The sequence below is a fragment of the Perca flavescens genome, chromosome 15, assembly GCF_004354835.1.
Source record: "Perca flavescens isolate YP-PL-M2 chromosome 15, PFLA_1.0, whole genome shotgun sequence".
Classification (NCBI taxonomy): Eukaryota; Metazoa; Chordata; class Actinopteri; order Perciformes; family Percidae; genus Perca; species Perca flavescens.
Window position 1 is genome coordinate 13,808,258 of NC_041345.1, and position 16,287 is coordinate 13,824,544.

At 39.9% G+C, this 16,287-nt stretch overlaps 3 protein-coding genes across 10 annotated transcripts in view; all 3 read right to left on the reverse strand.

Annotated features, from left to right (window-relative positions):
• Positions 1–7,660, reverse strand: part of baiap2a (BAR/IMD domain containing adaptor protein 2a) — a 57,140-nt gene extending 49,480 nt beyond the window's left edge. For all 4 annotated transcript variants that reach the window (XM_028600267.1, XM_028600270.1, XM_028600268.1 and 1 more), the window contains exon 1: positions 7,386–7,660. In XM_028600267.1, the coding sequence (XP_028456068.1) occupies positions 7,386–7,457 (72 nt within the window). In that variant the 5' untranslated portion in view covers positions 7,458–7,660. The remainder of the gene's footprint in view (positions 1–7,385) is intronic.
• Positions 7,661–8,553: 893 nt separating this feature from the next.
• LOC114570006 (charged multivesicular body protein 6) lies at positions 8,554–13,161 on the reverse strand. Of its 3 annotated transcripts, XM_028600200.1 has the most exons (9): positions 12,793–13,161; positions 12,372–12,481; positions 11,925–12,012; positions 11,157–11,243; positions 10,687–10,752; positions 10,357–10,437; positions 9,455–9,530; positions 8,892–8,951; positions 8,554–8,766 (listed from the first exon to the last, which is right to left on the reverse strand). In XM_028600200.1, exons 1-8 carry the CDS (start codon positions 12,856–12,858, stop codon positions 8,902–8,904), a joined length of 624 nt encoding a protein of 207 aa, XP_028456001.1. In that variant the 5' UTR covers positions 12,859–13,161; the 3' UTR covers positions 8,554–8,766; positions 8,892–8,901. The 3 variants fall into 3 exon arrangements, with proteins under 3 accessions (XP_028456001.1, XP_028456002.1, XP_028456000.1); XM_028600201.1 differs by having other exon boundaries at positions 8,554–8,951; positions 12,918–13,161; XM_028600199.1 differs by having other exon boundaries at positions 8,554–8,951.
• A 985-nt stretch (positions 13,162–14,146) lies between these two features.
• LOC114569637 (protein tweety homolog 2-like) overlaps positions 14,147–16,287 on the reverse strand; it is a 29,171-nt gene continuing 27,030 nt past the window's right edge. The window contains exons 14-15 of one of the 3 annotated variants that reach the window (XM_028599598.1): positions 15,385–15,488; positions 14,147–15,151 (exon numbers count right to left, since the gene is read on the reverse strand). In XM_028599598.1, the coding sequence (XP_028455399.1) occupies positions 15,136–15,151; positions 15,385–15,488 (120 nt within the window). In that variant the 3' untranslated portion in view covers positions 14,147–15,135. Of the gene's footprint in view, positions 15,152–15,384; positions 15,489–15,599; positions 15,613–16,287 lie in introns of all 3 variants that reach the window. The other 2 variants (XM_028599600.1, XM_028599599.1) reach the window with 2 other exon arrangements.

Genomic DNA, 16,287 nt, shown 5'->3' on the forward strand with positions numbered 1-16,287 from the left:
GGACTTCAAAACCACGTTTTCTCTCAATTCGGCCATGAAGCTTCTTTGCAGAACTGCAATACAGTGTATCCTCGGATTTAGCACTGAGCATCTCCAGTCTCTGTCCTTGAAAAAGCAGCGGTGAGTAAAAGAAAAGAGAGAATGTCTCTAAACCATCCGCCCCCGGACGTGCAGAGAAGGTGGGTGTGTGGAGCAATAGTCCTCTCTCTGCATCGCAGTCAAAGGCACAGGGAACAAATCTGCTGTTCCACAGGCAATGAATGTTATGATATTCTCTGCAGTGCATAATGCAATCTTTTCAAGGCCCCCGGCACCAGCAGGCATAAACTTGTTGAAACACTATATTCTGGAGGAAGATGTTCAGGAGCTGAAGTCATTTTAAACGCCATTAAATTGCATATTATAAGTCAAGTGGCGTCTGATGTGATATACTGTACTGCTAGAATAAAAAAAGGTAAATTAAGTGATGGATGGCATCATTCAGGCGACTTCTTCGTGCAAGACCACACGGCACTGTATATACACGATAGGGCTGGTTTACACTGGACCCCTTATGGGCTTTTTATGAAGCACTTTTTATCAATTACAACAGGTTCAAGATCTCCCTTTTATCTCCATCTGAAACAGAATCCATCGCTTTTCCTCCCTCTCACTCGCCTTCTCCAGCCCTTCACCAACTGCAATTGTCTTTTTAGCACAAATATGACAGAAACGCATAAGAATAATGGCACGTTGTTGCTAAGAGACCACCTGTTCAGATCTCCCACATGAGATTGTGGTGAAACTGTGGTCCTCTTATCATTATCAGAATATCATTCATTCAAATGTAGTGAATGTCACGACAATATTGCAACTGGGAGAGAAACCTATTACATAACAGGATGTCTTTTAGGCAGAAAAACTGCATTTCAGATCAGGGTTTTACTGCAGCGGTATCGCACTCCCGACACAATGAAGATCCTTTAACCAGAGAGTATTGAGTATCGCACTTGAGCCGGTTTACGTCAAACAACAAATGTCCCTTCCTCATAACTGCCTTTTGTGAAAATGGCATCCGCTGTTTTCCAGGCTGTGTTGACAATTAGGGAGTGGTGCTGCATGGGAAAATTAGCATTGTCCTGAGGGCTGGTAGAGACTAGACACACCCTTCCCTTACCTGCCAGGGTGTGTTCAAAATATGTGGCCCATGTATCGGGCAAAGAAAACACAACACTTCCTATGACAAAGACTCTGAATAATACATTACTAGTTATATTGTGCTAAAGGGTGTGCTCAACCGCCTCACTTCCATGCAACTTTCCACAACCTTTAGGATAAAAGTTAACTGTGGAAATCATGATAGCTGTTAAAAAGGTTTCATTATTGACTGATTTTACACACAGTCCTATTCTTCTTCAGCATCTAGTCTGATTAATCTGTTTGTTCACTTCAGTATGCCCTCCGCCCCACCCCACCCCCAAAGCCAGGTTGGCGCTCAGGCTTCATCCACCGACATGTTAAGAGGCTTGACCCGGGGCACCACCTCTTTCAGACACCGAGCGACGAGGCCAGCTGGTGGAGATGACTGCGGTGCACACACACACCTTAAGTATCTGTCTCGCTCAGTCAGCGCGGGAATGACTAGATGCCACGTCTTTAACTTCCCGTCTATGTGAGAGAGGAGAATGGAAGTGAGTCACAGAGGATCACACTGAGATTGCTGGGTTTTACAGGGTTGACTCCCCTGTTGATTAAGAATAAGAAAGTCATGCAAAAAACTAAGGAGTGCCTCTGGCCTTTACCAAAAGAGCAACGCTTGCAGTGAGATGCTGAATCTCCAGTCTCGCCCTCACCGTGCATAAAGTCCCAGCCCTGTTACACACACACACACACACACACACACACACACACACACACACACACACACACACACACACACACACACACACACACACACACACACACACACACACACACACACACACACACACACACACACACACACACACACACACACACACACGGGCTAACATGAGTCACAGCGGTGCAGTTACCCCCCTCTCCTCCCCTGTGATTACTCAGTATCTGCCCAGCTGCTTTGTTGCAATGACTTTGCAGCCGCTGTATGTTTTTAAATCTCCTCTTCCTCAGTAGAGGCCTCCATGCATATAAAGCAGACAAACATTATTAATTTCTTTCAAATATTGTACATGGAGAGAAATGGGAAGGTGGACAGTGTTGTTCCCTGACAGTCTCCACGTTTAATTATCAGTGCAAACAATTAGCAATTGCATTATAAAACAGTACAAAGCTACAAAAAGGTCAAAAAGGTATAACTGTGAACATTTATTTTTCAACATTTAGGCCTAGTCTTACTCTACATGTTAAGAAATATCCAATCATTGTGCCACTAATAATCACAAGGTGAACTCAGGTACATTTCCAGTGTACTACTAGATTTTTTATACATTTTGCAGCTTTCAACAACTTGCATAAGTACATTTTAATTACATTTTAATACTTATGCAACAAGCCTTGCAGCTCCCAAAGTTGACCGTCTGCACTTTAACCTGAGACGTGCCATTTTGCATCCGAACTAATAGCAGCAGATTTCAGTGATAAAAAAATGCCGATTACCAACTATCCCTTTAATAAAACAAACATTTTAAATTAAACCAAGTTGGGATTTGAGAGTATAGACAGCTAAAAACATGCAGTATACTGTGACTGATGCATCTTCATTACGGAGATGTGGTGGGAGTCAAATTGAACCCATCTCTTTAAATATTAAAGCACACTAAATAAACCTGCTTTTAAACTGCAGCAAGGTTGGTGAAGAAAGCACAAGGAGTGCCAAATAAGCAGTGACTAGGTTATAGATGGCACTCTCTGCGACCTCCTAGCTTGTGCCATGAGATCAGATCCCCAGTGTGGAAGAAGGACTCTGTCTCTCCACTCCGCAACCCATCAGCGTTTCTGGCTGTCAGGACTCTGACGGGTGCTTTCATCCCAGAGAAAGAACCCCACTGCTGGGCTTGTGCTTGAATGAGCAATACCATCTACTGTATGAAGGGACCTTTCCCCCTCCAATGGTTTGGGATCTAGACACCTACAATGTGTCTATGTTGATTAACCCACATTAGTAGGTGTAAACATTTGGACAAACCCAGACAGAGCATGGCGTACAATTCACAGTGAAAAGGATACACTGTGGGTTGTGTGACCAATTCAGGACAGAAATAGCCACCTGAAACATTTGCTTCCCTTGTTGGCTCTAAAAGAAGCACCAGTCAGTCAGTACTCTCTGCTCATCTGACCTCCTTTCTGATAGATGTCTATTCCCTGTAGGAGAATGAGCAGCTACCCTCTACCCATTCTTCGTCTTCTGTTAGGGGTACTACAGCTGGCTTAGGGCGCAGGGGCAGTTAAAAGTAGAGTACCTTTTAAAAGGCACATTATGCAAAATGTGTACCTTAATATAACTGCTTCGAAGTCATTTCAATGGTAAACAAACTTGTAGTAAGGTGAATCATCCTGATAGCAATGCAGCGGGCCAAACCAGCAATGCAGGTTTGGGAGATGGCGCCCAGCCAAAATCTCGCGAGAATCACAAATTGCTTTACTGCTATCGGTTCTGCGAACATCCTCTACACCCGCCACAACCTTTTGGACATTGGTGACCAGCACCAGATATCTATTTCGAGTGTCTTTCATTATACGCACGACATCCCAGACGACATAGCGAGACCACTGGGCTCTCCATGGATTGTTGTCGGGTCTAGGAGGTGGCGCAGACGGAGGAGGGAGAGGAATAGTGGGGTCACAGGACCGGTGTTATGCTAAGGCTAGCATAGCATACAAGCCATCTCTACAGAGCCTGTATCTCTCCAGTGCCAGATCCCTGGTGCATAAAAGGGACAACTTGGAATTACAACTCGCTGGAAATCGCTATGTTCGTGACTGCTGTGTTTTGAGTATCACTGAAACCTGGCTTCACCTGGGGATACCCGATGCTAGCATGCAGCTAGCAGGCCGCACTCTGGTACGCTGGGACATGACTGAGGACTCTGGTAAGAGCAGAGGAGGGCTCTGTATGTACGTGCATGAGGACTGTTGTAATAACAGGACAATTATAGATAAACACTGTTCCCCTGACCTCGAGTACATGTCTGTAAGATGCCGGCCTTTTTTTCTACGGAGAGAGCTAACAGTAGTGATCGTACCGGCTGTGTATATTCCACTCGACGCCAATGTAAACACGGCGCTCTCGCTCTCCTGCTGAACACCATAAACAAACAGCAGCGGGCCAACCCCGACAGTGTTCACGTAATCACAGGAGACTTTAATGAGGTCAACATGATGACTGTACTCCAGACATTTTATCAACATGTCAAGTAAACTTGCTTGTTGTATGTCAGTTTTTTCGAAGTTGTTGATTTATCCATTGTTGATAATAAGACCATTCCTACAGGGGGGAGGGGATCAGGCCGTGAGTGCAGAGACGGCTCTGCGTGAGTGGGATTTATGACAGTAACGTTAAATACAAGTACTCCACAGCGACTCTAGGGGTAGCTGTTTGACAAAATATGGAAACTGCGTAGTATACCTTAAAGGGTAATTGTGTGTAAACACTGACTAGGAAGATATGGAAAGACACCTCCCTTCATCAGTATCACTGATCTCTAATTATCACAGGACACAGCTGTGGAGCCCTTTATAACATGAAGTTTTGTTAACATTCCTTCAGTAGGTGCCTGCAACTCTGAAACAAAGATACTGGACTAAGTTTTAATGCATTACATATTGCTGAAATGATTTGTCAAATGGATTAGCTGTTCCACAAACAGCAACAACTCTCATATTCAACGTGTGAGTCAATCAATCAAGTATAGTATAGCAAGTATTGTTAGTTAATAAATGACAAATCCCCACATTAGAGCAACACTGCAAAACTAAAAATTTTATTGCAATTTGGCACCCCTACAGTTTTAAAGTGCAATTCATTCATACACCACTGTTGTAAATTTTGGGTGGTTCCCAAGTCTCTTATTTGATATCTCTTCGCTCCTTGCCTAAACCCGGAAGTCATTCCAGTCCACCTTCGCGAAGGCCGTCACACAGCTCTTATTCCTGCCCCGAGGATCGAGAAGGGATCTCTGAGGAGCTATGAGCGAGGATACACAAGAGCAGCCTTCCCGGAAGCCGTGCAACTGAAAGCCGTTGCCAACTCGTCCCATACAGCTGATGAATTCACGTGACACTTCAGAGGAAAGGATGGCTCATCCCTCTAAAAACACATTTCCTCGTTTCCTCTCTCCTTGCATGATTTCCTGGCGTCTCTCCCATGCTTCCTAGGTAGGACGGACTAAGACGCGAGGAAGGGAAGCTTAAGGACCTGATATGTAACCATAGACAGCTGTAGCGTTACATGTGCATTTGTTATGATTAAATTACTTATGTTCAAAAACTAGCCTGTCCATAACTTTGTATGTTGTGCCGAAAAAATATATTCTTGGGCCTTCACGTTGGGTGCCTATTTCGGCAGGCAGTCGTTTTTCTGCACAACACCTGTTCCAGTTCTGGCATTCATTTCTCTCTGGCCCTCAAAAACCTTCTCCTCCCAGCGGTCCAAAGCTCCAGTGCTAGCGGTGTAAACACCACTCACCTGGTGCTACGAGCTCAGCAAGGCTAGCTGAGCTAACTAGTTGACAGCAGCTATCCGCATTTTTACGGATCCCACTGCAGTTCTAGGCAATTGGTTGAGGTTAGGCACTGACCTTGAGTAGTTAAGGTTAGGATAGCCGATTGGTCAGGGGATATGACCTGAACAAATCAGGTTCCGTTACAGTTAGCAGCAGAAAAATTTTTCAACGTAAGATCAAGTTTCACCAAAATCAGTGGTAGTACCGTAAAGCGGTACAGCACTTCTCTCAGGTGATCCGACTATGTAAGTTACATAGGGCTGGGACGATATGCTTTTGTCCCGATTCAATTCTTTCACGATATATGGTTGACGATTCTATTTGTATTGCGATTTTCATTTATTGTGATTTTAGAAGTATTGCGATTTGATTGTATCGAGTATAGCGGTTTCCCTTTCCTTCTTTAACAAAAACAAAAGTTGAAAGTTGATAGACTAATAAACTTCAAGAGAAAATATCATGAGACACTTCTAAAAACTAATTGTTTTCTAAGAAGAATGCACATCACATGGCAGTCAGTCAGTCTGACATTTATTTCATTTGTAAAGAAGTACATAACAGGTATTTTTTCCATTTTCTGCTTTCGGTCTGTTTTGCTGGAAACAGATATGATGTAGTCGCTGTCAGCGGTACCATATAAAAAGAAAAATGTAGGTGAATCATTGGTAATAAAATAAATACAAAATATCGATTCTAGGGAAAATAATCAATTATAAAAATCGTCACCAAAAATATCACGATACAGGGCATGCATGGCATTCTTTCTCCATATTACAAGTCAGATCAAAATGATTTTTAAAAAGGTGCTATTTTATGGTTACAAAATTACATAGTGTTGCTTCAACACATTAGCTGCATCCCCCCTGGGGATCAATAAAGTATAAATTATTATTATTATTATTATTATTATGATTATTATTATTATTGCAAATTGAATGCATTTTGGGTTTGCGCTGCTGGTTGGAATAATTGAAGACATAATTTTGGGATCTGAGAAATTGTGATATACATTTTGTTTTACAGTTTTCTGCCATTTCATAGATAAAATTATAAAAAAAATCCTGGATGGAGCACCCCAATCCATCCTATTCGTTCTTTACTGAGAATCTTTTTTTCCTCCCAGTACTGAGGCTTAGTTGACGCAGGTTTTTAGGCAGAACAGGTTTGCATGTGCAACTCCTATGGGGCAAATGTTTACTTGTTGCAACAGATAAGCCCAACCTTCTTTGCCCGTCAAACACTGACTTCTGGAATGCAAAGTGTCTCCATTTCGGCATTAAAACTAGGTTATAGAAAACTACTGGTATCTTAGCAATAGCCTACACTACTATCAGAGCAGGGTTTTAGGAATACAATAGGCCTACATGTAGGAAAAGACTGAGTGAGTGAGTGACTTTGATTTTGTAAGCACGGGGGCAACTTTAGCTGAGAGGTGTTGCCTAGCTACTACTACTTATCAAACCTGGAGTCGAGCAGGAATATGTGGAGGTGGAAGAAAACAATTTCAGTCAACTAGGCTAATTTAAAAAAATTAAATCAACAAGATGAGCGACTGCGCCTCTCCCTAAAGAGATTATCGAAGAATAAAACACAGGCTCTGAATGCGTCTTGAGCAATGAACAATAAGTCGGATTCATGGTGAAACACAGCTGAAATCATATTATCATTTGCACCTCAAAACTTTATTCATTAGTTACACCTTACCTTGTAGACATTTTCCGTCAAACGGTGAACCTCGTCGGTACGAGACATCGTGAAGTCTTCAGCCAGGACCATAAACGGTTTTTTCCTTCAAACGTGTATCCGCGTAAAATGGGGGGAACGGGTAAATACACGAGTTTGATCAAACAAAAGGCGAGGCAACGCGCCAGCGAGAGTGAAACGATACAGCGCTCCCGAAACCCCACTCCAACTAAACACACCTTCCCTCTCCACAGCTGACAGCCCGCTGCTGCCTTCACTGACTCCTCGAGAGCTTAGTTTTTTTCGCTGTCTCAGCGCATTAGAAGCGTTCAGAAATAAAGTCAGAAATACAATGAAACAACAAAAAGGACACTCTAACATGTTATATGTCATATAAAATACCATATACTTATAACAAAAAAAAACACGGTGCACCAGTGCTAGGCTGGACAGGAGATATTCAGGAATAGGCTATACTAATTTATTGCTGTCTTATTAGAAAAAAACTAAATCCTGTGGCATAACATTTATAAAAGGTGAAAAAAAGGGTAGCATAATGATGTCAGTTGTTCACTTCGCTCTTACCCTAAATCCAATATTTCCTACAGCATTAGAATGCAGCACCACCTTATCAGAGTGCACATTTGGTGGTGAGCACACTGCTGCTATCATCTGAGCAAGCTACATAAATGATATGCAGTCCAGTTGTCCCTATGAAGGTTGCCTTCTTTCCGTTTACAAAACAAAATGTTATGTACACAATTGCACTGCGTATGTACGTAGTCATACTGACTGTTTTCAGTAGCACCATAGGTGATGTTTTTCTCACAGTGGATAATTTGTGTTAGTTTCATTGTACATGCCAATTAGTCTAAGTACCCACTTAGTGTAGGATTGTAAATACTATACTAGCTTTCTTGTCTAAACATCTCCCACATATCAGCAACATGAGCTTTCTACTTTCTGTCAAGAACCACACACACTTCACTCATGGGGTGTGAATGAGCACACCTGTTTTGAATACTGTTGAGTAAAAAGTGCCCCCTTCTGGAGAAAGCATGATACACAAGCTAAAAATGTGAACAAAATAGTATGATATTCAATGACAATAAAGCCATAGAGCCTTAATTGGTTTAATACTGTTTTAAATATATATATATGTTTATGTAAGAAAAGTCAAGAAAACAAATCTGTTGCCAGAGCTTAATTTATTATGGAAAACAACTGAAATGAATGTGTAAAACAACTAAAAATGTGTCCTTTCATTCTGTTACACCAGAACAGTTAAAATGTGTCATGGCTTTGCTAATCCAAGTCAGACACAAAGAAATAGAACATTTCACTTCCTTTATGTAGATGCTTCAGGGGAGCAGTGAACCAGAATGCAGACACAGCGCTGTTCCTGTAAAATGTGTGAAGATGCACTGATGTCTGCAGGTTCCACCTTTATCTACTAACGACTAAGGATGGAATACTGAAATTAACAGAGTGCCCATCAGAACTACGACAGTCTACTCCCAACCACACCTTTACTCTGTTAGGCTGCCAACATCTCTCTGTCTGGCTGGTTCTTTGCTTCTCTCCTCTCTAGAAAAGAAAGTCAAAGTAAAAGCAAATATGATCAGTCTGACATCAATTGCTTTACAAATCAGGGGTTCTGCAGGTTTTACCAAGTCAAATTTAAGACTTTAAGACCTTTATGAATGCAATTTAAGACCTATTAAACGACATAAAAGTACAATGAAATGCAGAGTCACAAACCTACTTGCAATTAATGTATTCAAATTGAATAAAAGCAACACTGGGTAATAATAATCTGTACTATTATATTATTATATATTATATTTGGACTATCGAAAGGAAGAACCCACGGAATAAAAAAACAGTATTTCAGAGAGCATTAGAGAAGCATTACATGGACATAGAAAAATTAATACCTGTTTAAAAAAGACCTAGAACACAATACTTCAGCAAATTTAATACTTTTTAAGGCCTAAAATTTTGACTTTTTAATACCCCGCAGAAACCCTGCAAATATATCAAGTGTGTGAGGAATGCTTCGTAATGTGAATTTTTTTTCAAAAACGGACCTGGTTCAGCTTTAGCTGCCTCTGGGACCTCTGGTATTGGCTCACTGGGGACCTCTGGAAGTGCTACAACTTCTCCCTGTTTTCAGGTGAAGGGACAGTGTAACAATACAAGTTGTAACAATAAGGTTCACCCTGACCAACTAGAAAAGCACAAACATATTATTTTTCCAAGCTGAAAACATGCTTTTAGTTCCTAAAAGTTGACAGTTTGACAATGCAAGCTTCATAATGCACAGTGATACCACTGAGCACATGTTAAAATTTTCTATTGTAAGTCACATATGTAAGTAGAGGCAAGATATTTAATCCAAACTTGTTTGATGGTTCATCCAAAACATTTGCAGATAAACTGCTAAAAGGAATATGCTGCCTTTTTGTCAAACTGAAATTACTTAAAATGCTCTATCTAGATATAGAATCTGTGTCTGTATTCAAGTGTGAAACATAATAATTTGTGTAGTCTGATAGGCTCGAGTGTGTGTCATTTGAAACAATAATTAGATCACATAAGAAGAAAAATCTGCTGGGGTTTTAATCATAGGAATCAACCAAATTCATATCCACAACTGATTCAATTATACAGCCTATTATTACATACAAATAATTATACACAAATCTTGTGGCTTCTAATATTCTAATATTGTACAAATCTGGTCAAAATACCAATATGCAGTTTGTGTATGAAAGGCACACTTGCCTCGACTCTGAATCACAGATTTAACAACAGCCCAGCTCCAGTGGAAGCACTACAGTAAGTGGCAAACAGCTGAAGCCTGCAGATACACCAGGCCTCAGTGTGTGTATCTAGAAATGTGAAGTGGGGTGTTACAGGGAAAGAGCATGCGTGGTCAGGCAAACATTCACTGTGTTAATAAAGGTTAAACATGCAGCGCAACACCCACCTGAGTGATAGCTTCCAGCTCTGCTAAAACAGCGTCATCGTCCTCCTGCGTCAGGGCTCCAGCCAGGATTTCATCTATTTGCTGTAGGAGCAAAAGCTGTGTTAGCTGACAGAACAATGACAGCTAAGTTTTTCTTTTATTTACTATAAACATGGACAGTTATCCATATAATGTCTAGGAAAGTTCATTTAAGCATTAAGCATCCTCTAAACATCTTGTAATATGAAAAATGTAGAGAATGAAGAAATGATTACAGTAGTTAGGCTACTAGTCAAAATAGAACAAAAACAATGTAATGGTGTGCTTGATTGACATCAAGCAGACATTTACCCTTTGATATTCAATTGATTCCTGGGTCTCATCCAGGATTCTCTCCACATCTTCAATTGACATGATCTGTCCCAAACAAGAAAAGGAAGTCCATATTACAGAAGAAAAGAGTTATGGATGGAAAGTGTTTTCCACACATTCTGGCTGGCTTGTGAATTTCCTGAGCAAGATCCGTACACTGTATCCAAGGATGTGCGGCAGTCCCACCGCTGTAGTCAAAGCTTTACTTCTTAATCCCTTAATCTTCAAACAATGTGCACCAGCTATGCTAACACAAACCACACGCCTTCTCCGCTGCTCAATCCTTACCCAAGGATCACATTCAATAAAGTATGCCTATTATCAGTGGAAACTGAAATTGTTGAAGTATACGTTCACATATCTAAACCTCAAGGGGGGAATTATTATCATGGATGTGAAAGGTATATTTCTAAACACAAACGTGAAAAGAAACATGAAAGCATATCTACCTGGTGCATACTCTCCAGGCAATCATTGCCAACCTTAAGCCCCTCGATGACTTTCATCTCAATTTGCATGAACTCAATATCTTGAACCTGTTGACAAATATGAGCATGGAAAAACATTAAATTGCACTACTACAGACACACAGGACAAACAAACAAAAACAACCTAGTTGCAAATACTTATAGCTGATCAAAAAAAGTATGCTGCTTTAATTCACACTACATAGTGTCTCATTATTGTTACATATGGCATTTCAATATCAATAAATCCTAACTGCATTCAATTTGAGCACCTATTTGTTTGTTTGTTTTGTTTATAATGTATTTTGCACATGTAAATAAAAAGATAAAAACAAAATAGCAATAAAATGAAATGAACAATAAATCTCTACACACACTTAATAAATACATTCTCATAAACACAAATTAAATCTCACGTTTGAAAAGGAGTAGGAGGAAGAATGCACTTATTTATTCCTACCCCTTCTCTGCAACTCATAAATTAATTCATAAACCTCATCTTTATCACTTATCATTCTGTACACGTTTTTGCAGCTCGGGTTCAGCTTGGATTTTGCAGACAGTCGGTACGCAGAAAATGAGTAGGTAGACTTTGGAAGATTTTACTTTTTTATTTTAATATTTCATATCACATTAAACCTTTCTACTTGTTCTTTAAAACAAATGCATAAAGTATAACCCTGATACACCCATGAGCTATGTCGACTTAAAATGTAAGGACATCAAATCGTGTAATCTCACAAAACTTACCATGCACTCCAGGTTTGAAATCTGATTTTCAGTCTTGTCTAGCAGCTGATCCTGATATCTTTTTTTCTTAAGAAGCAGCAGTGCTTTTCTGCAATAACAAATAAAAAGAAAAAAACAGAGGGGGGTCAGGGGTCTGCACCTCGGAATTCATATTTTAATGTTAATATTTGCATGTTCTCATGTAATGCATGTGCAGATTTTTTAATCAAAACCTACCAAGAGTGATCTTACCATGCACTTATTAGGACACAACAAATAAATAAAAAAATACAGTATTTTCTGGCAGTTAAGGTTTTTAAAGTTGCAATCATATTTATAATTTTTAACTAACAACATTATTTTTTTGTTATTGTTGCTTGCTTTTACAGTGATGTGACTGCATGGTGGACTTATATATATTGTTTCACATCTGAAGTGAAAATGGTAGATTATCTTTTTCATGCTTACTCTTTCCTGCCATCTTTTAGCAACTGCTTTGCCAGAAGTCGCTCTTTCTCCAGTTGTAGGGTGATTCTCTTTTGGTACTGCTTTAGCTTATCTCTCTGCTGCTTCAATTGCTGGGAAAAATCAGATATATTAATAGGTTGGCCCAACCTATTTATGACTGTTTTGTACTGCACTGCAATGTATAGGGGGGTTCTATTTATCACTTAGTGTTAGACTTCATCACACAGACACAGATGTCGGACACACCCAACAAAGGACTAAAGAAGGAATTCGTGTCTAACGCTGAATTACCGTAAAATCCGATGCTTAACACATCGGCTGACATTAATCCATGTTGCCTAGTATGCTTTGCAGCCAGCTAACTGTAGCCTTGTGTTAATGTATCGGTACTAATCTGCTGCTACAGCCGCTATCAGCTCACCAAAATGGCTTTGTCTTGTTCCGTTACACGCGAAGGTCTACTCTTTCTCCCAAAAACGTTACCCATTATTTAGCAACATCCCCTCCACATTCTCCTTCATCAACAGACAAATTATGAATTATTACCGAACATTTTGCCATGATAACAAATAGCCTTGTAATGGCTAGCAGGCTAACTGACTACCATCGTGTCCACAGTTAGTTTTTTTCACAGTGTTTCCTATGGCAAGCGAGGCAGGTCATTAAGGATAGTCTGTTGCGTTTGACTTCACTCCAGTCTGGAACTCGGCAACAACCATGATAGAACAGCCATATCACAACTGTATTGATATGTCATTTGATATCAGCAGCTAGCAGCACATTCCGTCGGCCGTAATAAATAGTACGTGGTCGTCAGCATGACCGACAGCCGGGTACTTTGGACAGCTCCAGACTCCCCGGGGGTTCCAGGATCAGGACCTTGGACAGCGACCACGACAATGTGCAAAATGTTTTGAAAATTACAAATATTAGCATGGAACTGAACTGAACAGGAAGACGGGAGGATGATATAGCCAGTGGGTTGATCTTTTTTTTTTTTTATAGTTTTCTAAAAACATCCACGTCTGTTAAACGGATTTCATTTAATTGTGCAGAAATAATAACTGTAAGATGTGTTTACATTGTGTTGTGGGGTAAGGAGTAACCTTACACTGTGATGGATGAATGGATGGATGGATGGATAGATAGATAGATAGATAGATAGATAGATAGATAGATAGATAAACCACACAGTACAAAGCATAGTGCAAAAACAAATGTCAAACACAATAAGTATGCCCTTTTAAGCACATGCATGCATACATTGTGCAGGACACCATGACATCACTGTTGGATGGGGGTTACAGGTGCAACAGAGCACAAGCTTTGAAACCTTAAGACCAGTGAGGACACTGTTTAGACTGGTTTTAAGTTACTCTTTCGTGTTGTGTATTATTCAAGACATAACTGTCATTGCTAATATCTCTCTTGAATTTATTTTTAAGATGTTTTATGAAGTGGAGACACATTTTCTACCAGTCTTATTAGATGTATGAAACTGGCTGAGCATATAACCCCGTGTGACATCCTCAGGTACGGGACACTAAAAATCCCAATCAGCCTTATCCAATTACTACTAGGCAATTCTGGGCTACTTGAGTGAGAGTAAGAGCTTAAACAATTATAAGTAGAAAGTAGAAATGAAGTACACAACAACACACAAGTCTAAATACAGAATTTATGATCAAACATTAGTTTAGTTTGATACATGATCCAACACAGAAAACAGCATTCAGCAGATGTATCCAACACTGAAGAGAAGACTTTCTCATTTACAAGATAATGAGGGTAGATGGATCTTAGAACAACTTTAAAGTTATGCAAATTCAGTTTATGTTTTACCAGCTGTGTCACAGCACAGTGATACATTCCTGGAAGTAAATTAAATCCCATTCTGTTGTGCTTATTTAATCCAGGGAAATGTACCCACATGCTACTGCTATATGGTCTACAAATGTAGCAAAACAATGATAAACCCCTCAGCTACGACCATCTGACTGATCCCTGATCAGCAGGTCATACACTGAATAGAGCAATGAGATGCCTAAACCTGTGGTAGTTACCTAGAAAGAGAAAATTTAAATTGATCACAGATATCAAATTAGTTGCATCTTTGGCTCTTCGCAACAAAAGCACAATATTTGGTATGGTTTTAAATTTGTTTATTATTTAGAAAACTTGAAAATATGGTTTGATTTCATTTTGCACCATTACAAATTGCACAAAGGCAGAATATGAAGGAATTAAGTAACTCCAAAAGAGTAGGGATTTAGAAAAAAAATCACAATGATGGAAGTTCTATGGGTCATATTCAGTCATCCAAATGACCGTATCGATGATCATATCCTTGCAGGCTACCAGAATACAGAAAAAAGCGGAAAACATTTTTTTCATCAAATCAGTTCAAAGGCTCTTGATTTGGCTTATATAAATGCTTATATTGGAGCAACAGTGTTTCCATACATCATGACAACATCCACAACAGTCTTGAGAGGAACCTGTACAGGTCGTCTCTGTTCAGAACTGCATGCAGGGCTTTCTGAGCACTGCATTGGTGTCTTACTGCGGTAAATGCCTCATATGGCCTGCTTTCATGTCTCAGATTGGAACAGTGAGATTATGCCATTAAGACAACCTCCTTGGTATAAACCCAGCATCTCAGACAGTGCTTCTCTAAAGCGGATTCCGTAGGTAGCAGGTTACACCTGGAAGTCAGTCCCAAAGTGTCTGATCTGGGCGTCAGTCATAGATAGATAAGTGGTCCTCATACTGGGCGAGTACTGCAAGGGAAATGATTGAAAAACACAATTTAGGACATCTGCATTTGAACAACAGCATTTAAAAATCAAATTAAACATTATTTCTATTTGTATTTCTTTTAAATATGAGCTGGTCTGCAATTAGGAGGTTGTGAAATCAGGGAATGGTACTTTAATGTAGTAGGGGACTTAAAGAGCAGGTGAAGAGCAGACAGAGGGCATGAGTCAGGGGTTACAGAATAAATTACACTCACATAAAACACTCTGTGGATAAAACAGTGCCGGAAGGTCCAAGGTCTAACAGCTGAGGTACGTATGCAGCTTTACAAGGGGGTGTGTGGTTACTGGTTAAAACTAGCTGTACAGCAAGCGTAATTACAGAGGTAAGTCCACAGTGTGTTTCAAGGAGTGGAATGAAAATGAAATAAAAAAAAAACATCAGTAAGAAGTTAGACAATGGGAAACTTACGGTTTTTATAAGTCTGAGTAAAAAAATGAAAATAACAAAAGGGTTAGTTACGAAACACTGGTTAAATAAAAGTACAAGTAAAATGCATTCACCAAAAAAACAAAACATATCTCTCTGTACACGATCAAATAAAAAACACATGCCAGTGCTTGGTAAAAATGTGTCTCACAGAGGCAAATTAAATTTTAAACAATGGTCCACATTCTCTCTCTTACTCTTGCTCAAAAGGTAGTTTCAAGTCTTTGGTACGCTGTGAATACAGTTCAAGCACTGCGTAAGCCACGCAAACAGAAAATTTAACAGAAAAGAAACTTCACCTAAAAGAAACTTTAACTGTGGATTTACCAGCATAATCTATCATCTAGCTTTAGCTCCAGAGACACACCACATGCTTAGACTAGTCCCACCATTATACACTAGATCCTTGCACTGTCTTTATTCAACAAAAAAATTGTGTTATTTCTCACATACGTAAATGTATGCACTTGTCTCTTAACCATTACTTTGTAAGAATTAGAAATACAATCCAAGGCAGTGGTGAAAAGCTTAGTAGCAAGAGTGTGTATTTGCATACAGAGGTGGGCTAAAAAATGTATGCACTTCAGTCAATGGCCAGCAGAGAGCAGTCCATCACTTGCAAACTCTCTCCTCTAAGTGTTGACAGTGTGAGGTTCTATACTGTGCATAA

What these genes read in the sequence shown, in the direction of transcription:
- LOC114570006 (XM_028600200.1), bottom strand. Translation starts at nt 12,858, where the DNA reads ATGGGTAACGTTTTTGGGAGAAAGAGTAGACCTTCGCGTGTAACGGAA. An exon ending in AGCTGGAAGCTATCACTCAG is followed by an intron (nt 9,531 to 10,356) that starts GTGGGTGTTGCG and finishes ACCTGAAAACAG; the next exon opens with GGAGAAGTTGTAGCACTTCC. An exon ending in GGCAGCTAAAGCTGAACCAG is followed by an intron (nt 8,952 to 9,454) that starts GTCCGTTTTTGA and finishes TTTCTTTTCTAG; the next exon opens with AGAGGAGAGAAGCAAAGAAC.